We start from the raw sequence: 24,776 nt of genomic DNA on the forward strand, positions 1-24,776 counted from the left end.
GTTTTTATATCCTTGTTGCATTTTCTTTTTTCTCCTGAGCCTTACTATATTTTATTCATATTTTGGAGCGTAAGCTTCTAGAGTCTAAAGGCATGTTGCGTTTGCTTTGTCAATCAGTTTTTCAGATGTTTCAAAAAATTGATTAATTGAAGGCCTCGAAATGGAATTTGTTAGGGTAGCCATCAGCAATCCTGGAAAGAGTGATGAAAGGTGCATCGAGTAGTATGCTCATCTTTAGCTAGCAAATAAATCATAACATCCAAAGATACACATATTTTCTTAAGAGCATTTAATCATAAACACAGGCATTATATTGGGACAGCCAATTGTCAATTTGAAACCTCTGCTAATCGGCTCATGGGGTCTACACGCGTTCATAGCGCTTTCTATTAGAAGTGTTGCTAGCAATCTTCAAACATAAAACTACACATTATTTACAATTTGATACGTGGCTATAAGGACTTTTTTGACACCCTGTATACCGTCGGCTTTTCTAAAAGCCTCATTGTCTCAAAGCCGTAAATAGCATTGCGAAGAAAATTTTCTCAAGCTTGTTCCGGAATATCTTTCTCTTTCTGAGAATATCACATGTTGAGAGAAACAGACTGAGCTTTCACAGTCTTGTTTTATTTCCTTTGAAGATAAAAACTTGTGGAATGAAACATTTAAGTTGTACATAAACTTTTGTACATTTTCTGATGAAAGTGAAAAGATATAGAACAGAGAGACGTATTCGATACCAACAGTGACTCTCTGATGAGCCCTAATTGATAATAAATTGCCCAATTTTATCATTATATGTATTATCTGTATGTTCTCACTGGTATTTTCTACGACTAGCTGTCCAAATTTTTGTTTTCTTCCTCAGATCCTAAAAATTACTTTGACTCTCTAAAAGAGACTGTTTTTTGCTTCAGTTATATTGTTTTCAAACTTGGGGGTGCGTTTGCAAAATAGGACTGGCTTGTCAAGGAAACTGGTTGACTTTTCACCCTGTGCATGGGAGGGAAAGGACCGTAGCTGTTTTGTGGTATAAATCAAAGGAAAGAACCACAGCTATTGTTTATTATTTCTATACTATTATTTTCATCTGCAGTCATAGTGGTAATTTTTATTATTTTTATAATTTAGTTTTATATTATTATATTTCAATTTTTCATTAGATTATTGTATTATACTAGCCATATTATTTCCATTCAGGATTTATATTATTTCAAAATCAGTTTCCATTCAGGGAAAACTGTTAGAAGTTCTTTTATATTATCAAATGAAATGCTTCCTATTGCATCAAATTTTCGTTCATTCTTGGCACATACTAAACACTGTTGATTTCCCAATACTGTTATTTTAATATCACAAATAAAATAACTCAATCAAGGCCAAATCCAGGAGGTTCCGGGTTTGAACCCCCCTCCCCCCCCCAAAAAAAAAAAAAAAATTGTCCGACGTGTAAAAACGTAACAAATATGCATATGAACAAATTTTTGATGTGATTTTTAACAAAACCTTCCGAAAAAATATCCCCCTCCGAAGAAAATCCTGGGTAAGCCCTTCTTCAATGTCAGATTACTTTAAAAATGGAGCTGTCAGTGAGGAAGTCCACAAGAGAGGGAAAAAAGGGTGATTTCAGGTTGAAAGCATCGTTGTGTGAAAACGGAAAACAATGTAGTTTTCGCAATAAACCAGTTTAGTTTTCTCGAAGAAAATATAGTTTGATCTTTGCCTTCCGCCCTCCGTTGGAAAATCTTTGAAGTCAGAATCTTTTTTAATTAAATGACAACAACTTCTCAAATGATAAAAGTGCTCAGTTTTTTTTTTCTTAGTAAAAATGAAACTGAGAAAAAAAAAAACTCTGTCAAGTAAACTGCAGTACAATCGCAAAAATTAACATTAAGTGTCCTTATAACTATGCTGCATTAATTTTCTCCAGTTTAAATCAAGCTTAGGTAGGATTACCTAGGGTAGGATCATTGGGTAGGATCAGAGATAATTTAACCTTGTTTTAAATCAAAACCTCTTGATAAACTCTAAAAGTGCCTAATTTATTTTTGAGTAAAAAAACAAAACTAAAAAAATTATTTATGCGTGCCAAGCAACGAAAAAAACGAAAAAAAAAATTTACGAAAAAAATTTCATGGATTAGCATTATATAGCCTGTAAATAGAACATGAAACTGTCGAACTGAGAAAAAATGATGAAATAAAGGGTAAGTTGAAATGCGAAAGGTTTGATTTGTTTTTTTATTCTTAGCAATGAAAGAGAAGATTTTTTGACGGCTGGACCATGCAGTCAGAAATGCGTGGGAAGGGGCAAATATTTCCCCATTCTCCCAAAGACTTTCGTCTAATTGTCCAAGATTCGTCTTATCGTTTGCCTTTTTTTAATATGGCTATACTGAAACAACCATGTCTTCCCAAATTTAATTTATGTGTAAGTGCCTGCTCCCAGTGTAAATAAAAGCTCGCTGATGGGAATGTCCAGATGTTTACAGAACTAAACTTGCGTTCTAGTAGTGTGTATATATAAGACACAGAACCTACAAGCCTAGGGGCATGAATATGTTTGCAGTTTCAACGGTACATGACTTACCACAGACATGTATCTAGTACTACAGAAGGGACATGACTTTCCAGACCGGTTTCTGAGGCAACACCCATTTTCTGGACCAATCAGAGAGAACAGATACAGACGGCACTTAATATACAGTGCAGTTTCCACGATGCATGAATTACCATGGACATATATCCAGTACTACAGAAGGGACATGACTTACCAGACAAGTTTCTATGTCAAAACCCATTTTCTGGACCACTATTAATTGATATCAACTGTACAAAACTCATCAAACCACTTTGTGGACTTACAAAGACAGATTCACATACCAGACAGGTTTCAGGGGTTAAAAGCCAAGCTGTGCGTGAAACAGACTCATAGCTAGATTTAACGATTGCATACATTATTATATATATCAAAACGTTGTATTATTTGCGTAATGCTAACTCAATTTGCAAAAAAGATATTCCATTGGCATAACTCTGCTCTGAATGATTTTAATTGGTGGTTGAATAATAGGGATGAAATAGAGCTCGCTAATATTTTTAATTCGATTGTATGAAATTGGTAAAAAGACTTAAACTGCTTACCAGTCAAGGTAAGCCTGAAGGGGATGGTAACTCTTACGCTATATAATATAAATTTGGAATAATATCATTGTTATCAATCAATGGAAATGATTAACAATGACAAGGTGATAATGGGACTTGGCTTAGCTTTACTTCTTGGCTGTGTTCTGTATAATACGTAACTACCATTTGAGCGGTGTTGTCAATATAAAATATGCCTTAGCATAGGAGTAAGATAAAAAGTTGAGACTAGTAGAGATGTAGATGCTAAGAAAAGAATTTTAATAAAGAAATTCAGAACAATCCTTAGAAATCCTTAGAAATCAACTAGTGAGATGATTAGGGGTTTGAACCATCAAGGACTGCAACCATCAATGACCCTAACCACCAAGAACCTCAACCCTCAAGGGTCCCCCATCCCCAACCTCCAAGGGAGACCCCTTCCCTCCACGTTTTCGGGCCCCCTCCCTCCATTTTTTATCCTTCTGTTTGAACTTTTTTTAACATGGTATTTTTTCAACTTTTTTTACACGTCTCAGAATGACACAAAACATACTTAAAACATAAAAAATTCACATTTAAAATTTTCCAAATTCAAAATGAGAATGATATAGTAATGTTAGTTATTTGGAGCTATTATAAAAATAATGATTGTAGTAGCAATTTTTGTATGGACTGAATTTCTTGGACTTAGAATTTATTAGACTTTTTTTACGTATTTTAAAATGACATGAAATATGCTTGCGGCTGTACCAATATTACTCTCTGCTTGCTCATAGACACGACGCAGCTTTCCCAGTGGTATTCTTTGGCAGGATATCAACACAACCTAGTTTATTACATAGATTAAATCAGTAATTTCTACCCAGTCGAAGGATAAACAGATAACTCATATCTTTAAAAAAGTGAAGATGAATGATTTTAAGAAAGTGTTTTCACATGATAGTGTTAAAGTAGCATTGAATGCTGACAAGGAGAAGCATTTGAACTATGAAACAAGAACAAATGGTAGCAATATCGGAAACGTATGCGTGCATTGTCATGACAGTAAGAAATTAAATTCCTTTGGAGTACCAAAAAAATTCAACTTTTATGTTGGTGGATATGCGAGACTGAGATCTCCGGAGAAGATTGCACTCAAAGAGAATGCCAACATAAAAATTATCATCGATGATAGCGGATAACTCCTTGTTACTGTTACTGGTAACACATTACCTACTGATACATCTTATCGTCAGCTTTGGGTATTAGCATTCAACGAAAGGTCAAAAGATCACAGGCTTACTCTTCTACTAATATCATAAAACATATCTTGTTTACGGGCTGGAACTGTTACCTGTGTATAAATAATGTGGTAAAAGACACTGAAATTTCCGGATAAATAAAAAGTGCATTGGTAGAAAATATCACTAAGGAATATAAAGATGAATCGATAAAAACAAAGTGCCAGCAAACGTTACTACCATCATTGATCAAACAGTCAACAAACCAAATAAAAACAAAGACGAAACGCATATTGAACCTGTCGGTGACACCCCAGTAAAAATTGGCGTATGATTAAAATGGAATAATGATTATTCTGCTGATTACAAACTAAGCAAAAACAATAGCTACAGTATCAAGGGAGAACATGATGAACTATTTTATGGAACATATTCAAAATGTCTAAAGTTGTTCATTGATATTAATAATGTATAATAATATATTTTTGTATTAATATTCTATACGACTTTATTTCATTAAAAATATATTATGCATTACGTTGTTATGTGTTCATTATTTTTAGACTATACTAGCATATCAAACGTTTAGAATGTCTATTGAAGCATCGGAAATGCAAGAAAAGGAGTTTGCATACATCATATGTCGGGTAGATAGATTAACATAGAGAAAATCTAAGTATCAGAATGAATAAATTCTTTATTAACACCTTTTCCCGGACAGGTCAGGATAAAATTGACAAAATCTAAGTATCAGAGCGAATAGATTCTTTATCAACAACCTTTGCCGGATATGTCGGTTAACATTATCAAAACCTAAGTGTCAGAGTGATGAAACTCTATATAAACATCTATTGTCAGATACATGGGATAACATTGACAGAATCTAAGTATCAGAGTGAATAAATTTTTTGTATAAGCATCTTTGTCAGATACATCGAATAAAATTGACTAAATCTAAGCATCAGATTGAATAAATTCTTCATCAACATCCTTTGTCGGATACGTTGGATAACATTGTTAAAATTCATGTATTAGAGTGAATAAATTCTTTATCAGCTTCCTTTGTCTGATGCATTAGATTACATTCACAAAATCTAAGTATCAGAGTGAATAAATTCTTTATCATCGTTTTCTTTCAGATATGCTTATATCTAATTTATTCACTCTGATACTTCGATTTCGTAAATGTTATCTGATATATCCGACAAAAGAAGTTGATAAAGAATCTATTCACTATGGTACTTAGATTTGGTCAGTGTTATCAAACATGTGTGTCAAAAGACATTGATAAAGAATTTATTCACTCTGATACTTAGATTTTCTCAATTTTATCATGCGTATCTGACAAATGACGATGAAAATGAAATTATTCGCTCTGATACTCAGATTTTGTGAATTTTATCCGATGTATCCAACAAAAGAAGTTGATAAAGAATTTATTCACTCTGATACTTAGATTTTGACAATGTTATCCGACATATCTGACGAAAGATGCTGATAAAGAATTTATTAAATCTGATAGTTAGATTTTGTCAATTTTATCCGGATAACCGATGTATTTAATGAAATAATGTCATGTAGAATATTAATACAAAAAATACATTACTATACTTTATTAATATCAATGAACAACTTTGGACATTTTGAATCTGTTCTATAAAATAGTTCATCATGTTCTCCATTGATATTCTAGCTCTTATCTTCTCTTATTTAAAAATGGGTAAAATAATCATTATTCAATTTTGAGTCATACACAATTTTTACTGGTGTGTCAACGACAGGTTCAATATACGTTTCGTCTTTGGTATTATTTGGTTCATTGACTGTTTGATCAATGATGGTAGTAACGTTTGCAAGCACTTTGTTTTTCATCGATTCATATTTATATTTTTCTTAGTGATATTTTCTACCAATGCCTTTTTTATTTTTCCGGCAATTTCACTGTCTATTACCACATTATATTTACACAGGTAACAGTTTCGGCACATACACAAGACATGGTTTGTAATATTTGCAGAAGAGTACGCCTGCTGTCTTTTCATCTTCCTTTGAATGCTAATGTCCAAGAGCTCACGATACGATGCACCGGTCGGTAATATTTTACCTGCAACAGTAGTATGGAGTCATCCTCTTTCATCGACGATTTTTTTTATGTTGGCATTCTCTTTGAGCACAATCATCATCGGCGATCTCAATCTCGCATATCCAACAACATAAGAGCTGTATTTTTTGGGGTACTCCAAAGGAATTTAATGCCTTACTGTCATGACAATGCACGCTTACGTTTCCGATAGTGCCACCACTTATACTTGTATCATAGCTCAAATACTTCTCCTTGCCAGAATTCAATGCTACAATAGCACCATCATGTGAAAATACTTTCTTAAAATAGTTTATCTTCACTTTTTTAAAGATATGACTTATGTGTTTATCCTTCCACTGCGTAAAGATTACTGATTTAATACATGCAATAAACTAAAAAGTGTCGATAACCTTCCATAGAGTACCATTGGGAAAGCCGCGTCGTGTCTATGAGCAAGCATAGAGTACACTTGATACATCTGCAAGCATATTTCATGTCATTTTAAGATACTAAAAAAAAAGTTTAATAATTTCTAAGTCGAAATAATTCAGTCCATAAAAAAGTGTTACTACAATCATTATTTTGTTAATAGTAAAATTCACGACTAACATTTCTATATCATTTTCATTTTGAATTTGGAAAATATTAGTTGTGAATTTTTATGTTTTAAGTATGTTTATGTCATTCTAAGACATGTAAAAAAATTGAAAAAATACCCTGTTAAAAAAATAAAAAAAAGTTGAAAAAAACTACAAAAAAAGTATAAAAGAAATGAGGGAAGGGGGGCCAAAAATTGGAGGTAGGGAGCCCTCCTTGGAGGTTGGGGATAGGAAACCCTTGATGGTTGAGTTCCTTGGTGGTCTTAGGGTTATTGATGGTTGCGGTCCTTGATGGTTCAAACCCATAATCATCTCACTAGTTGATTTCTAAGGATTCCTAAGGATTGTTCTGAATTTTATATTAAAATTCTTTTCTTAGCATCTACATCTTTATTAGTCTCAACTTTTTAGCATATTCCAATGCTAAGGCATATTTTATATTGACAACACCGCTCAAATGGTAGTTACGTATTATACAGAACACAGCCAAGAAGTAAAGCTAATTCAAGTCCCATTATCACCTTGTCATTGTTAACCATTTCCATTGATTGATAACAATGATATTATTCCAAATTTATATTATATAGCGTAAGAGTTAACATCCCCCTCGGGCTTACTTTAACTGGTAAGCACTTTAAGCCTTTTTACCACTTTCATACTATCCAATTAAAAATATTAGCGAGCTCTATTTCATCCCTATTATTCAATCACCAATTAAGATCATTCAGAGCAGAGTCACATACCTGTCTGGTATATGAATCTGTCTTTATAAGTGCAGAAAGTAGTCTAATGAGTTTTATACAGTCGATAGTAATTAATAGTGGTCCAGAGAATAGGTGTTGACACAGAAACCTGTCTGGTAAATCATGTCCCTTCTCTAGTACTAGATGCATGTTTGTGGTAATTCCTGGACCGTTGAAACTGCACTGTATATTAAGTACCCTCTGTATCCGTTCTCTCTTATTGGTCCAGACATGGGTATTACCTCAGAAACCTGTTCGGTAAGTCATGTCCCTTCTGTAATACTAGATACCTGTCTGTGGTAAGTCATATACCGTTAAAACTACACACTTATTCATGCCCCTGGGCTTGAAGGTTCCGTGTCTTATATATACACACTACTCGTTCTTTTTTTCTTGTGACAAGGAAGGGCTCCTCAGACTCATCCTTCTCCACAATGTAGTTAATAAAACCAAAGAATCATCAATATCTGGAGGAGAAACAGGGTTCTTGTCTTTAATTTCTACCCTTTTCCCGATTCTGGTTACATCAAAACGGTACAATAATAAGCTTCCTGAATTGTAAAAATAAGGATAAATTGTAGCGTAGAATCTACGATACCTTTCACTGGAATGTATTTCTTGTGATGCTGGACGTAAGTTTCACTCAATCTTTTTCTACTGAATGGTACAAAACGATGCAGCTGAGGGCTGTTAGACGGAGTACTTCTTGGGGTTGGCTCAGCAGAAGAACTATCAGTCCCATGATAAGCATCTTTGTTGTGTCGCTGAAACTTTGACTGAAATAATATAACGTATTGGAAAGGTAATATAGTCAAAGAAGCATCGGGGGGAGTTAAGGATTAAGGTAAACCATACTAGGGTAAAATTGAAGTGGGGAAAATCATAAAGACCATTTTTACCCCTTGGAGCAAAAGAAATATTTTTTTTCTTTTGCCCATTGTAGGGAGAATATGATGATGCTTTACTTCATTTTCAGTTAAAAGTGATAAGGGGGGGGGGGACATATTTCTCCTGGATGATAATTATAATACGAGATAGAAGTTTTGGGGAATAAAAGATTTGAGAATTTGGGAAGTTTGGTTGGTCTTAGCATTGAAATCAGGGAACATTTTCTTTGTTTTCTTTTCTTTTTCTTTTTTTTTGAAAATAGGAGCTTATTTGGCTGTTTATAACCTGTCTTCTTTTTTTGTATTAACTATGCGCCTATTAGAGGTGGTGGAATTGAAATGATGTGCTTTTAAAGGTGATGGATCTCATATAATCTCACATAAATACTGTTGTGTTTACTGGGATGAGATTTTTAGGGCTACTGTCATTATAATAAAAACTGGAGGGTCTGTCCCCCTCTAAAGGTATCTAAATATATATATATATATATATATATATATATATATATATATATATATATATATATATATATATATATATATATATATATATATATTTTTTTTTTTTTTTTTTTTTTTTATATATATATATATATATATATATATATATATATATATATATATATATATATATATATATATATATATATATATATATATATATATATATATATATATATATATATATATATATATATATATATATATATATATATATTATATATATATATATATATATATATATATATATATATATATATATATATATATATATATATATATATATATATATATATATATATATACAAAAATGATGGTACAGGCATGTGACACCGTCAGCATTATATTGTGTCACTACTCCCCGCAGATAATACACTTGTAGAAAGCCGTAGCTGTGGCACCACCACGGCACAGATACTGGTAGGAGTAATAATCGTAGAATCTTCGGTCCTTCAAATATGAACCACAGATGACCACGGCCGTGTACCACAGATATACACCTAATGTTGGTTTCTTTGCTTTTTGAATAAGCCTGGCTCCTCATGAGCCTTACCCGGTAACCTGACGAGCAGATGTATAAAAATGTTAGCAAAATGAATAAAATTACGGAGATTATGAGAGTTCAGGGTACAAATAAGTCTGAAAACTAATGTTAAGAAGACAAACTACCCAAGACTAGGAATATGTGAAGGTGAAGAGTTGATTTTTGGTAACGAGAAGATCATAGGCAGCGCGATCGCGCTGCCTATGATCTTCCTGGCGCTTCCTGGCTGAAGGGCCACGAAACGGAGATCAGCACCGCCGGTTTGGACCTTAAGGGTCTAGTGCCGCATCCTTTACCTTTTTTTTTTTTTTTTTTACTTTGTATCTAACAAGTTGTCGTAGAAACTTCGAAAAGGGTTTATTGGATTGGAAATTGGAGTGGCTAGTGCCCTTTTTAATAGTCGAAAGTGATTGAAGGGCAACTAGCTCCCCCCCCCCCCACGCCCATCATTCCCCCAAACACATCCAATCAATATTTTTACATAGCCATTATGTTCAGCGTAGTTAATTTCAATATAGTAACTAGGTTTATAAGGAGGATACTCCCTCACAACCCTCGGGGCAAGGGTTACAAGTTAAGCCCTGAGGGTAAATAAGAGCGATGTTGGCACGATTTACTATTATTTTTCTTTCCTTTAGAGCAGGGCACTTCGTATCGAAGAAGTTGTCGTAGAAACTTCGAAAAGGGCTCATTCAATTGGAAATTGGAGTGGTGTGTGCCCTTTTTAATAGTCGAAAGTGATTGGAAGGCAACTAACACCCCTTCCACACCCACCATTTCCGGAAAGACATCCAATCAAAATTTTGAGATAGCCATTTTGTTCAGCTTAGATGATTTCCAGATAGAAATTGTGTTTTTGAGGAGAACACTTCCCCACTTTCATGGCAAGGGTTGTAAGTTCTGCCCCAGGGGCATATACGGTTTTTATAGAAGGCGTTGTCGTATAAACTTCAAAAAGGGCTCATTCGATTGGAAATTGAAATGGCTAATGTGATTTGAGGGCAACTAACCCCCTTCCCCAAGCCCATCATTCCCCCAGACACATCCAATCAGAATTTTGAGACAGCCATTTTGATCATCGTAGTTGATTCCCACATAGAAAATATGTTTTTGAGGAGGACACTCCCCAAAAACCCTCAGGGCAAGGGTTGTAAGTTGTGGTCTGGGGGCATACAAAGTTTTTATAGAACGCGTTGTCGTAGGAACTTCGAAAAGGGCTCATTCGATTGGAAATTAAAACGGCTAGTGCACTTTTTAATAGTCGAAAGTGATTGGAAGGCAACTGACACCCCTTCCAAGCACACCATTTCCCCAAACACTTCCAATAAAAATTTTGAGATAGCCAATTTGTCCCACGACATTCAAAGTTCAGGAAATTATACCTTTGAACAGGACATTCCCGCCATAGTCTTCAGGGCAAGGGTTATAAGTTATGCTCTGGGGGCATATAAGGTTTTTATTGAAATCCTTGTCGTAGAAACTTGTAAAAAGGCTCATTCGATTTGAAATTCAAAGACCTAGTGCACATTTTCATAGTCCAAAGTGATTTGAGGGCAACTAACCCCCCTCTCACGCCCAACTTTTTCCCCAAACACATCCTATCAAAATTTTTAGATAACCATTTTATTCAATATTGTTGAAAGTTTTGGAAATTAGGTCTTTAAGGATGGCAACCCCTTTAAGGATGAAAACCCAGCATTCAGGGCAAGGGTTGTAAGTTATAACCTGGGAGCATATAAAGTTTTTACTGAAAGCGTTGTCGTAGAAACTTCAAAAGGGCTCATTCAAATGGAAATTGAAAGAGCTAGTGCCTTTTTTAATAGTTGGAAGTGATTGGATAGCGACTAACGCCCCTCTAACGCCCAAAATTTTCCAAAACACATCCAATCAACATTTTGAAATATCCATTTTGTTCAACGTAATTGAAAGTTCTGGAAATTAGGTCTTTTAGGATGATAACCCCCTCAGAGCCCCTCAATGCAAGGGTTGTAAGTTATACCCTGGGAACATATAAGGTTTATATAGAAAGTTGTTGTAAAAATCATAGGCAGCGCGATCGCACTGCCTAACTAAAGAACGATGTTGGTACAATGTATTATTTTTTTCCATAAAGGGCACTTCGTATGGAAGGAGTTGTCGTAAAAACTTTGAAAAGGGCTCCATCGATTGGAAATTGGAGTGGCTAGTGCCCTTTTCAATAGTCGAAAGTGATTGGAGGGCAACAAGCCCCCTCCCTCACGCCCACCATTCCCCCATACACATCCAATCAAAATTTTCAGATAGCCACTTTGTTCAGCATAGTTGATATCCAGATAGGAAATATATTTTGAGGAGGACACTCCCCCACAACCCTCAGGGCAAGGGTTTTAAGGCGACTAGCATCCCTTCCACGCCCACCATTTCCCAAAAAATATCCAATCAAACTTTTGAGATAGCCATTTTGTTCAACGTAGTTGATTTCCAGATAGAAATTATGTTGTCTCCCACAAAGAATTGACAGTCTCCCACAGCCCTCAAGGCAAGGGTTGAAAGTTATGCCCTTGGGCATATAAGGTTTTTTTATAGAAGGCGTTGTCGTAGAAACTTCAAAACAGGCTCAAAAGATTGGAAATTCAAAGGGCTAGTGCCCTTTTTAATAGTCGATAGTGATTAGAGGGCAACTAACCCCCCTCTCACGCCCACCTTTTCCCCAAACACATCTAATCAAAACCTTGAGAAAGCAATTTTTTCAACGTATTTTTAAATTCTGGATATTAGGTCTTTGAGGATGACAACTCCCCCACAGTCCTCACGGCAAGGGTTTTAAATTATGCCCAGAGGGTACATAAGGTTTTTATAGAACGCGATGTCATAGAAACTTCAAAAAGGGATAATTCGATTGGAAATTTAAATGGCTAGTGCCCTTTTTAATATTCGAAAGTGATTGGAAGGCAACTAACACCCCTTCCACGCCCACCATTTCCCCAAACACATCCAGTAAAAAATTTGAGATAGCCATTTTGTTTCAAGCAGTTCAAAGTTCAGGCAATTATACCTTTGAGCAGGACACTCTACCCACAGTCTTCAGGGCAAGGGCTATGAGTTGTGCCCTGGGGGCAAACAAGGTTTTTATTGAAACCTTAGTCGTAGAAACTTGAAAAAGGGCTCATTCGATTGGAAATTCAAATTGCTAGTGCCCTTTTTAATAGTCGAAAGGTATTTGAGGGCGACTAACCCCTCTCACACCCATTTTTCCCCAAACATATCCAATAAAAATAAACTGAAAAAATACAAATGAATGCGCATTGTCAGTTTAATATACATATACTGATATTTATTAATCAAAATGTTAATATTATTTGATTTATTAAAGTTATAAAATTAAAAACATTTACATTTTTTTCAGTAAAGTGCAAATTTTGTTCTGGCCTTGGGAAGGCATAGGGGTTTTGCAGAAATTAACTTATGTTAATTTCTGCTCATTTTGAGTTTGCTTCTGTTATTTATTTTAATTTCTGTTCGTTTTGGGTTTCATTTATTTATCGATGCTGATTTGTGGTAGTTTCACGCTTGGTATATTATTTGATTTTATTTTTACTCATTTTTTGTTTAATGGAGTTTTTTACTTTACGTATCAATCTATGGAAACGGTTAGCAATGTCAAGAAGATTTTTTGACATAACTTGGCTTTAATTCTTAGGTGACTTGTGAAAACTTCGATATTTTTTAGGGAGGGGGGGATGACTCAAGGGCTCATTGGGTAAATTCTTTTGCCCTTCTTTTTTCAAAATTATCTAGTGGAAATATTAAACAATGTAGTCGACTTATGAAAACTTTAATATTTTTTAGAGAGTAGGGGGTTCAAGGGTTCATTGGGTACATTCTTATGCCCTTCTTTTTCAAAATTAGGTAGTGGAAACATTAAACAATATAGGCGACTTATGAAAACTTTAATATTTTTGGGGGGAGATGGGGATGATCCAAGCCCTTATTGGGTACATTTTTGCATCTCGTCCAGAATTTATTGCATTATTAGCGGTATCTAATAATGATAAAAAGTTATAACATTTTCATAGGGGTGAAACAAAGCTCGATAATATTCATATTTTTAATTGGATTGTATGAAGGGAATAAAAGAGTTAAAAGTACGTACCAGTAAAGGTAAGTCTAAGAGGATGATAAGTCTTAGGAAACTTGACATACATGTTAGAATAACATCACTGATAGCAATATATGGAAACGGTTAGCGATGTCAAGAAGATTTTGTGACTTAACTTGGCTTTACTTCTTAGGTTACTTAAGAAAACTTTAATACTTTTAGGGAGATAGGGGATGATTCAAGGCCTCATTGGGTATATTCTTATTCCATTCTTTTTCAAAGTTAGCTTGTGGAAATATTAAATAATGTAGGTGACTTATGAAAACTTTTATATTTTTGGAGAGTAGGGGGTTCAAGGGCATATTGGGTACATTCTTATGCCCTTCTTTTTCAAAATTAGATAGTGGAAATATTAAACAATGTAGGCTACTTATGAAAACTTTAATATTTTTTAGAGAGGTGGGGGATGATTCAAGGGTTCATTGGGTACATACCTATGCCCTTCTTTTTCAAAATTAGCTAGTGAAAATATTAAACAATATAGGCGACTTTTGAAAACTTTAATATTTTTTAGGGGGAGGGGGATGATTCAAGGGTTCCTTGGGTACATTCTTTTGTCCTTCTTTTTCAAAAATAGCTAGTGTAAATATTAAACAATGTAGGTGACTTATGAAAACTTTAATATTTTTGGGGGGTGGGGAGTGATCTAAGAGCTCATTGGGTATATTCCTATGCTCTTCTTTTTCAAAATTAGCTGGTGGAAATATTTAACAAAGTAGGCGACTTATGAAAACTTCAATATTTTTTAGGGGGTGGGAGATGATTCAAGGGCTCATTGGGTACATTCTTATGTCCGTCTTTTTCAAAATTAGCTAGTGAAAATATTAAACAATGTAGGCGACTTATGGAATTTTTAATATTTTTTAGGGAAATGGGAGATGATCCAAGGGCTCATTGGGTACATTCCAATGCCCTTCTTTTTCAAAATACTGATTTTTCTGGACTTGGAATTTTTTATTATGAATCTTAAAATGACAGGGAATATGTTTGCGGTTGTACCAATCGTACTCTATGCTTCCTCTTAGACACGATACAGCTTTCCCTGTTGTACTCTATGGCACGTTATCGACACTACCTAGTTAATTGCATGTTTTTGGCCATCCCCCACCTCCCCAAAAAAAATATTAAAGTTTTCATAAGTCGTCTACATTGTTTAATATTTCCACTAGCTAATTTTGAAAAAGAAGGGCAAAAGAATGTACCCAATGAGCCCTTGAATTATCCCCCAACTCCCTAAAAAATATTAAAGTTTTCCTAAGTCACCTAAGAAGTAAAGCCAATTTAAGTCACAAAATCTTCTTGACATCGCTAACCGTTTCTATAGATTGATACCAGTGATGTTATTCTAACATTTATGTCAAGTTGCCTAAGACTTATCATTCTCTCAGACTTACCTTAACTGGTACGCACTTATAACTCTTTTATCTCCTTCATACAGTGCAAATAAAAACATGAATGATATTAAGCTTTGTTACACTTCAAGGAAAATTATATAACTTTTTATCATTGTAATATACTGCTAATAATTCAATCAATTTTGGCCGATATACGAAAACAACTTATACGGTTGGAATCATAACAAAAACAGATAATGCGTAGGTTGATTTCGACAACATCCTATTGTATAAATTCTAGGTAAATTCATTGGAGGTCCAGTGATGTCACCTCGTCCTGGAATGCATAGTTCGAGATGCATATAGAATTAGGCTTGTGATCTTGTACTAGTAGTATTCTAGCCCTCTGATTGGCCTAAAAATAGGCTTTTGATCTTTTACTAGTTGGAGTCAGACCCCCTCCCTACATATGCCGGCCTCAGGCTGTTTCTTGCCGCAGTGATTTTTTAGTATTATACTACTAACTGCTAATATTGTAGTTAACAACTAAATTTGTTGGCTTATGGGCCAACATCTTAAAACAAATATGAGAAGAAACCATCTGGCACTCCCTAAAAGTTTCAACTTTATCCCCTAAGCCATTCCCAGGATATTCTAGATACACTGTTTTGATGACCCGGCGACAGGTCATCTTTTCATTTCCCTAGCTACTTAACCACAGATTATAGATCCAATAAAGGCTTACAGTGCAAAAATATTTAGGTGGATTGGAGAAAAAACTACTCATCCCCCTATCCCTCCTCTTCCCCCTCTCCTCAAGTCATAACATGAGATCAACTTGGCCCCCAAGGATTTTCAGGAAGTTTCTGCTTTATATCCCAAGCCATTCTAAAAATATTGTATATACGCTATTTTGACAACCTTGTACAACATAGTGTCTTTTGATTTATCTCATTAATTTGACGCTGGAAAATTGTAATTCCTACAGGGATGTATAAGGCGAAAAGGAATTGCTGAATCGGAGACAAACTATCTTTAGCCTCGTCCCCTTCCAAAAAAAAATTTAAAGTCCTTCTCCTCCCTTCTCTTAGACAGCCTGAAAGTTTAAACACCATCCCCCAAGCCGTACCCAGGATATTGCAGTTATGATATTCCTACAATCTGGCTGTGCATAGTCTCTTTCGTTTTAGTGCTACATTCCCCCCTTTAGTCGGGGTTTATCATAGACCTGCCCTCCTCCTCCCCTCCACAACACCACCTAAAGGTTTCAAATTAATGCTCCCCGCCTTACCGGACAACCTTAGAACGCCTTAGAACGATCATTGTCATTTTTTTCTCAGACATATAATACATAAAATTTTCTCTTTCCATCTGACTAAAACATTTTTTAAAAAGCAAATATTAATAATGAAAATCTCCTGCTAAAGTCCTGAGAAACCCTTGCTTTCCTACATTCTCTATTTTACACCTGAACATGAGTAGCCTTTAGTTTATGTTCCGTTTCTAGGCTACCACTCAAGGTCAATGCAAATTAATACTGCATGGTACAATAATGATTTTGCCTCAAAATTACAGATAAATAAGAGGACATCGGTTACAATAAGGAATAAAAAAAAAAAATCTGGCACCTAAAAAGGCTAAGAATAGTTTAGATTAGACCATTGTTGCAGCGGTAGCTAGTGAAAAGTGAACCACGGACCATAGAAGCCAAAAGTTTAAAAACAAGTTTTGAAAAAAAAATATCTAGTGAGAATATGTACTATTTGTAGCCGATTAAGGAGTGGTAACTGTTATTTCGAGCAATCTTAATAGCATAATGGCATTGCGAAAGCTAATTGATAAGGAATTTCGAAAATGAGGATATAATAAAATCTGGATAATAAAAATAAATAAATGATGATAAATAAAAAATCTGGCACCTAAAAGAGGCTAAAAATAATTTAGATTAGACCATTGTTGCAGCGGTAGCTAGTGAAAAGTGAACCACGGACCATAGTAGCCAAAAGTTTAAAAATAAGTTTTGAAAAAAAACCATCTAGTGAGAAAAAGTACTATTTGTAAACGATTCAGAAATGGTAACTGTTATTTCGAGCAATCTTAATAGGATTAAATAAAAAAAAACAAGTTTTTTTTATCTGAAAGTAAGGAGCGAAGTTAAAACTTAAAGCAAACTGAAATTATTCTGTATATGGAAGGGGCTGTACTCTTCTCAACGCCTCGCTCTTTACGCTAAAGTTTTCTATTGTTTACAGAAATAAAGTTGTGAGAAAGAGTCAATATTTAGCGTAGAGGGCGATATGTTAAGACGGAGATAACTCCTTTCATAAACGAAATACTCTCTCTTTATTTTAAGTTTTAATGTCATTCCTTGCTTTCTGTTAAAAAAAAACTTGTTTTTTTTATTTAATTTCTGAACATTTTTGAATTAACGCAGCTTTGGTTTTGGCTCACCATACATGAATAATTAAAACGAAATTTGCAGATTAATTTTACTTTTTTGGCTAAATGGCTTTCTCGAAATTTTTTTTGTTCTGACGTAACTTACGAATTAAGTTACGGAACGAACTTCTATATTCGTATGTTTTATAACGTATATTAGGGAGTTTTCCCCCTAGTCGATACCTTGCTCTTTACGCTAAGTTCGAATTTTGTTCGAATCACAAACCCATGAAACACAATGGCCGGTTAATTAGAATAGATAGCTCTTTTGAAAATACTAAAAAAAAACTTTAGCGAAAAGGGCGAGGTATTGACTAGGGTGAGAACCCCCTCATATACATAATATTTTCTGTTTGTTTTAAGTTCTAATGATGCTCCTTACTTTCAGTTGAAAAAACTAGTTTTTTTATTTAATTTCTGACCGGTTTTTAAATAAGGCTGGGAAATCCGGCGCCCCCTTCATAGAAATGTCCCTTCCCCCAAGGAAACATCCTCCATGGAAGGATCCTCCCCCTTAATCCCCTCCTATGACACCCCCCCACCCCCATCAGAAAAAAATTCCCTCCTGAAACCTCTTTATACTTCCCATTAACCAATACTATTTGAAAAATGGGCAAAGTTAATAACTTCCAGCCTTCCCCCGGGAACTGTGGGGGATTAAGTCATCCTTAAAGACATATTTATTAGATTTTCGGCTATGCTGAACAAAATGACTATCTCAAATTTTTGATTGGATGACTTTGGGAAAAACATGAGCGTGGGAGGGGGCCAAGTTGCCCTCCATTTTTTTTTTTTTACTTAAAAAGGGCATAGAACTTTTAATTTCCGTTCAAATGAGCCTTATTACAATATTCTAGGAAAACTGGATCCATACGATCACCCTTGGAAAAAAAAAACAAAAAAAAATAAAAAAAATAAACACGCATCCGTGATCTTTCTTCTGACAAAAAATACAAAATTCCGCATTTTTGCAGATAGGAGCTTGAAACTTCCGCAGTAGGGTTTTCTGATACTCTGAATCTGATGGTGTGATTTTCATTAAAGTTCTATGGCATTTTGAGGGTGTTTCCCCTTTTTTCTAAAATAAGGCAAATTTTCTCAGGCGCGTAACTTTTGATGGGGAAAACTAAACTTAATAAAACTTATATATTTGAAATCAACATAAAATTCTGATTCAACTGATGTATCTATGGGTATCAAAATTCCGGTTTTTAGAGTTTCGGTTACTATTGAGCCGGGTCGCTCCTTACTTACAGTTCGTTACAACAAACTGTTTGATAATTGTATTGCGAAAGCTAATTGGTAAGGCATTTCGAAAATGAGGATATAATAAAATATGGATAATAAAAATGAATAAATGAGGATAAATAAAAAATCCGACACCTAAAAGAGGTTAAGAACAGTTTGGATTAGATCATTGTTGCAGCGGTAGCTACTGAAAAGTGAACCACAGACCATAGTCACCAAAAGTTTAAAAACAAGTTTAAAAAAAAATCTAGTGAGAAAAAGTACTATCTAGTGAGAATTTGTAGCCGATTCAGGAATGGTAACTATTATTTCCAGCAATCTTAATAGCATAATTGTATTTCGGAAATGAGGATGAAACCCCTTGAAAAAGGTGTTGGATCGAAATGGAAATGCGTCATTGGATTTGCATGGTCAAGAACCCATTAAATAATTATCACAGACCCCCTTCCACCTTGAAAAACAAGGATAATCAATTTTATGCATGGGAAGAATTGACATCTTTTTTTTTTCTTCGCCACTAGCGGGGCAACGGAATATCATAGAGAACTGTTTTAGAAATTTGTCATAGCTAATTTTTGTATCTACGATCTTTTTATAAATTCGACTTGATGAAATCACCAGAAGTGCCATAAGGCGCCCGATATCAGTGCTTCCGCTGCCATTTCTAGAGTGGAAAGGTAACATCCTAATGTCTATGGTCGGAAATCCTTAACCTGATATTCCCATTCTCCTCTTTGTATGCTCCCCCAGCCCTCTTAATAAGTTCCATGAATCGGCTGCTAACTAGCAGGCTACAGCAATATAGTAACAGATGTGTAACGGCTGAATTTAAAATTATTGATCATGATCACTTGGTCACCGGGACACTTAAATTATAAGATAGCCCATCAATTTATCAAGGTTTAAGTCTTTAAAAAGGAGGCTGTCGTTCCCCCCACCCCATCTTAAAATATGGCTCTACAGTATACGGATCAAGCCATGTAATTACTGTTATAAAGTATAATTAAAATATATGGCGTGACTGCACATTTATCCCTCTGGGGGTATGGAGGTAAAGTGAAGCAATCTGCCTTTGGGATTGAAACAACTAACTTTTTATAATTGTTGTAAAGTAAATTTGATAGTTTTGCTAGGCTACCTACAAATATACATTTTTGTTTAACCTTTGCTATTTTAAAATATTGGAAAATACCAAGAATCAGTTGTTTTTTTTCAGCAAGTATCGAGTATACTATTTTGCATAGTGATTAATGCAAAGAACAAATAGACCCTTTAGAAAGTTTGATTTATCTCCCTGCTTTGGACAGCAGTGGGCCTTTGTACTACGACATATAGTACAATCCATAACTACATACAGCGAAATTACCAAACGCGGATCCGGGGTGCCGGGGTAACCCCCTCCCCCAGATTTTTCTGGCGCCCTCATTCCTTGTTTTTTCTCTTTTTCACTCTTTTTTTTAAATTTATCAATTTGGTCAATTATTGGCACCTCTAATACATCGGGCCCCTCCGAGATTTTGCTTATTGGCGCTTTTCACACTGCCTCCCCCTAGATCCACCCCTGGAAATTACAAATATTATATCCTGGAATCGGCTTGAAAGGGCCGTCCCAATCGATTGGAAATAGTTTCTTAAATTACACTTTTTTGTGTTTTCAAACCCCAGAAGAAATGCTGCATTTTGCCAATTCCCCAAACAGACTCATCTCAGTTAGAAATCTTGTTTTGAGAGAGCTACATATTTCAACAAGTCTCCAACAACTCTTTGAAAGAATGCACAGAAAAACTTTTTTGTCCAGGGGAATGACTCGGCAAGATAATATAAACGACTATAAATTATATCGTCAAGATAAGATAAAGGACTGTAAATTATATTTCAAGACTGTTTCATTTAGACATGAACATAGACGTAGTTTTATTTTATAAAACAAATGTTTAGCAAAGCTATGTTGTTTACCGTTAAAATGAAATCGGATAACACGACCGTTACAACACAACAAAATTGTTTTTTTCCTTATTGTACTTATTATGCTTATTTCTGATGATAACTTTGTCGGTCATAAAGGTCATCAAAAAAAGAAACTAAGAATAGGGCCATGACCGTTTCCAGAGGGTTTAAGGGGTTTGTACCCCAACCTTCTGAAATGTGTGTCCCTCTCGCAGAAACTTAACAAAAATGCATATAAACATATTTTCTATGCGTTTTTTGAAGTTTGAAGTACCCCCCCCCAACAAAAATCCATGATACACCCTTGAATAGAGCATTCGATTAGTTCGGAACTTCGGCAGGTCGACTTTGCAAATTGATCTCGCCCCACTCAGAGGGACGTCCAGACTGTCCAGAGTGAAAGCTAGTGTTTCCAGTGTTTTCTACTTAGCAGTAACCATTTTTACCAAACTTCTGAGTAAGATATTTTCTCCTGGTATTGGGTAGTGGTAATTATCTATTTCCAGTTTGCTTTCATAATTTGTGACCTTTATTTTACCGTTTGTCAAATAGTTCACAGTAACAAATTGTAGGTAAAGAGCGACCGGGGATAGTAAACAAAACTCTAAAATATGAAATATAAAATTAAATAAAAATTCAAAGAATTCGTTTTCTATTTTGATTCCAAGTATATAAATTCATTAAGTTTAAAGTAACCGATATAATGCTATTATTCTCAGAAAGTGTGCATAGTTTAAGAAAAAGGACACACAAGAGGAACGCATGAGTTTACCGAAATGAAAGGCAAGGATGTGCCCATGGGGGGGGGGGGTAGAGAGTTTGACCCCTCCCCCTGAAATGTTTGTCTGACTCGTAAAAACGTAACAAAAATGGATATAAACAAATTTTTGGGTCCGTTTTTTTAGTTGTTTTGTGTGTGAAGCCCCCTCCCACCGAAGAAACATCCTTGAGTAAAACACCACCACCCCTCCGAAAAAATCTTGGGTACGGCCCTGTGGAAGGACATGCAATCTGCATCGCAGCTATACAATGACTTGGGGGTTTTATGCCTCTCTAGGTACTTATGCCTCGGGACAAGCTAATATACAATTTTGGAATACCATGTATACACGTATCACCAAGGTGTATCCATGATTTTTGTTCGGGGATGTTTTTTTTTCGGGGATGGGGGTTCAAAAAAACTTTTTAAAACGCATCAGAAAAAAATTATATGCCTCTTGTTACGTTTTTATGAGCTGGACAAAATTTTGGGGGTAGGTCAAATCCCCTAGCTCCCTCCTCAATACAGCCTTGTGTAACACATCAGATTAGCTTTGATTTGCCACCAGATATCACAGGGCTCATGTCACTGACCTACTTGGCCTATTTACGCATCCAGCCCATAGATTACTATGTAATAAACTATTGTCTCTCTATGACATGACCATATGTTTTAGTAGCTGTTTTGATTTGCAAAACTCATTTATTGCTCTTTCACTAACAGACAAATTAATCAAGTTTCTTCTACGGAAATTACTTTTCCTAACTTGTTAGCAGCAATGTGTATGACAGTCCTTCAAAGTTAAAAAAGAGCAATAAAAAAGAAGTTATGAAATGCATGTTCAATTCTTAGGGTCAGCGTAGAGATTTTTCTTTTAAGAGCCGTAAGAGGATAAATGCATCCTCAGAATTATAGGAGTGGGAAATAGAAAATAAATAGGTTTTAATTGCCTCAAAACTTTGGAGCAAGAGACATAACATTTATGGATTATTTGGTAGACTACAGAACAATAATGTATGTCGAACCGTACTACATATGACTAATACGGGGACATGCCTTAGTGCTGGCCTTGGCCCTTCTTTTGGGGGAATACTACCAAAAAGTCTTAAATCAGAAATAATCCCTCGACCCATACCGAGAAAAAAATCTCGGATACAGCCCTGCCTATTTGTAAAATTGGCAATTTGCAATATTTACGGACCTTGTACCAGGGGTTGTGGGGGCCAATGACCGTTCCGAATTGTGCATCTGATGTTTTGGGGATTATAGCGAGACGTGCAGCAAAGAAGACCACAGAAGAGGGGCTCGCCACTCTCTAATCACTTCCTAATCTTAAAACGGGGACAGAAATCTTCCAATCAAATGAGCCCCAAGTTTCAAAATTACTCCTTTCACACGAAGGAGCGGGAGGAAAGAGACGAATAAAAATATTGAAGGCAAAAGGTTCTTTACTAAGGCAACGCTAGAGCGTTGCTTTTGATACATTATTGTCTCCACAACAAGAGGAAAAGCGGAACCACATTTATTTGTGGTTAATTTTTTCTTTTTTCAGTGGAATTTTCCAGTGCAATTCAACTGATTTTTCCATAATTGTCGTTTTCGTAATAAGGGAGGAGGCAAAACCACATCTGTGTGTGGGTATTTCTTTGCCTTTGAGTTTGATATGTTAGTTAAGCTCACATGTGGTCGTCTGAAACAATAAAACTACTTTTACGTTTCGTTGAAACGTTGGATTTCAGAAAATGTAACCTGAAGTTATGCCCCAAACTATATAATTATTTTCCTAAGCCTCAACAAAAAAAAATGCCAAATGATATTTTTCCTAGCCTTAGGTCAGATGCTTTTTGCAGGAAACAACATGTGTACTTGCGATTAGGCTAACTCAACTATAAAAGTCTTTCCATCGTCAATTCTTTTCAAGTTCCTTTATTTTATATTTTTTCCTTTCCCCTTAACACATTTGTCACCATTCTCAATGCCCAAATTCTCAAATCGCCATCCCCAGTTCTTTAATAAGAAGAAAAAGAAAAAAATGTAGATAGAAAAACTTCTGTATACATTTTCTTCTTTTTCTCTAAATAAATTTTGAGCTATTTGTTGATGTTACGCAACCATGTAATTATGTAAGTTTCTTTTTACCACAATGAATGTTTGCTATAGTGTAAACAAAGAAATTAGTTCTCAGGATATTATCCATAGCCGAAGGAGAATGACAAACTGTAAAGACTGTGCCTGGAAAATCCCATGAAAGAAAGGCTTGACCTTATACATTTATTCAGGTACTCATAGAAGAACTTATAGAATGGAGAGGTTTAAACAAAGCAGAGAGCTTCAGACACCCTTCTTCAAAATATTCAGGTATAACACACTTGGAATAAAAATAAATTTATTATAAAACCAACAAAGCTATACAACACAGCATTCCATAGTACACATTACAATATCTTAACACAAATATTAGTCATCTCTCCCCTCCCAAAAACCAACACCACAGAAAAAAAAATCCCAACTTATACTGCCCTCCTTTCTTTACTGAGTTATTAATATACTTATAAAAACAAAAGAATGCTCTTTTTTAAGTCGTTTGCAGGATCCCGGGGAACTCAAGGGCGTCTCCTTCAAAAATATTCCTTCGTTTATCGGGAATGTTTGGCACCCTGCCAAATTTACATCTGGACCAAGAACAATTCGTGTCTTAGCTGAGGCTAGTCTTTTTCTTTCATTTTTTTTTTTGTTTGTTTATTTGTTTTTTTGTTTTTTTTTACTAATTTTCAATGGTAGACAATACGCTTGAATGTGAAACCAGGTCCCTAATATCTCAGATGGTGAACCTTTAATTTAAAATAATAATCTAAGTCGAAGACATTCTTATTCAGGACATGAGGACATAATAAATTATTTATTTCGAATATAGGGGAGGAGAAAGTTGGAGTTCATTTTCCACATAGATACTTATCCCAGACAAAATATATCCCAGGCCCCCTCTATATATTAAATTTCTAATTAAAATTCAAATTCAATATATATATATATATATATATATATATATATATATATATATATATATATATATATATATATATATATATATATATATATATATATATATATATATATATATATATATATATATATATATTTTATATATATATATATATATATATATATATATATATATATATATATATTCTTTTTATTTTTTGTATTT

The 24,776-nt window shown here is 34.8% G+C and overlaps 1 protein-coding gene across 1 annotated transcript in view; it reads right to left on the minus strand.

Moving 5' to 3' along the window:
• The window catches only part of Mctp (multiple C2 domain and transmembrane region protein), a 357,697-nt gene that overhangs the window by 308,046 nt on the left and 24,875 nt on the right, over positions 1 to 24,776 (minus strand). Inside the window, exon 4 of the mRNA XM_089108305.1 lies at positions 8,369 to 8,546. Coding sequence (XP_088964431.1) covers positions 8,369 to 8,546 — 178 coding nt within the window. The remainder of the gene's footprint in view (positions 1 to 8,368; positions 8,547 to 24,776) is intronic.

Source organism: Artemia sp. Qi Xiang Cuo, chromosome 2, assembly GCF_049724085.1.
Source record: "Artemia sp. Qi Xiang Cuo chromosome 2, ASM4972408v1, whole genome shotgun sequence".
Taxonomy (NCBI): domain Eukaryota; kingdom Metazoa; phylum Arthropoda; class Branchiopoda; order Anostraca; family Artemiidae; genus Artemia; species Artemia sp. Qi Xiang Cuo.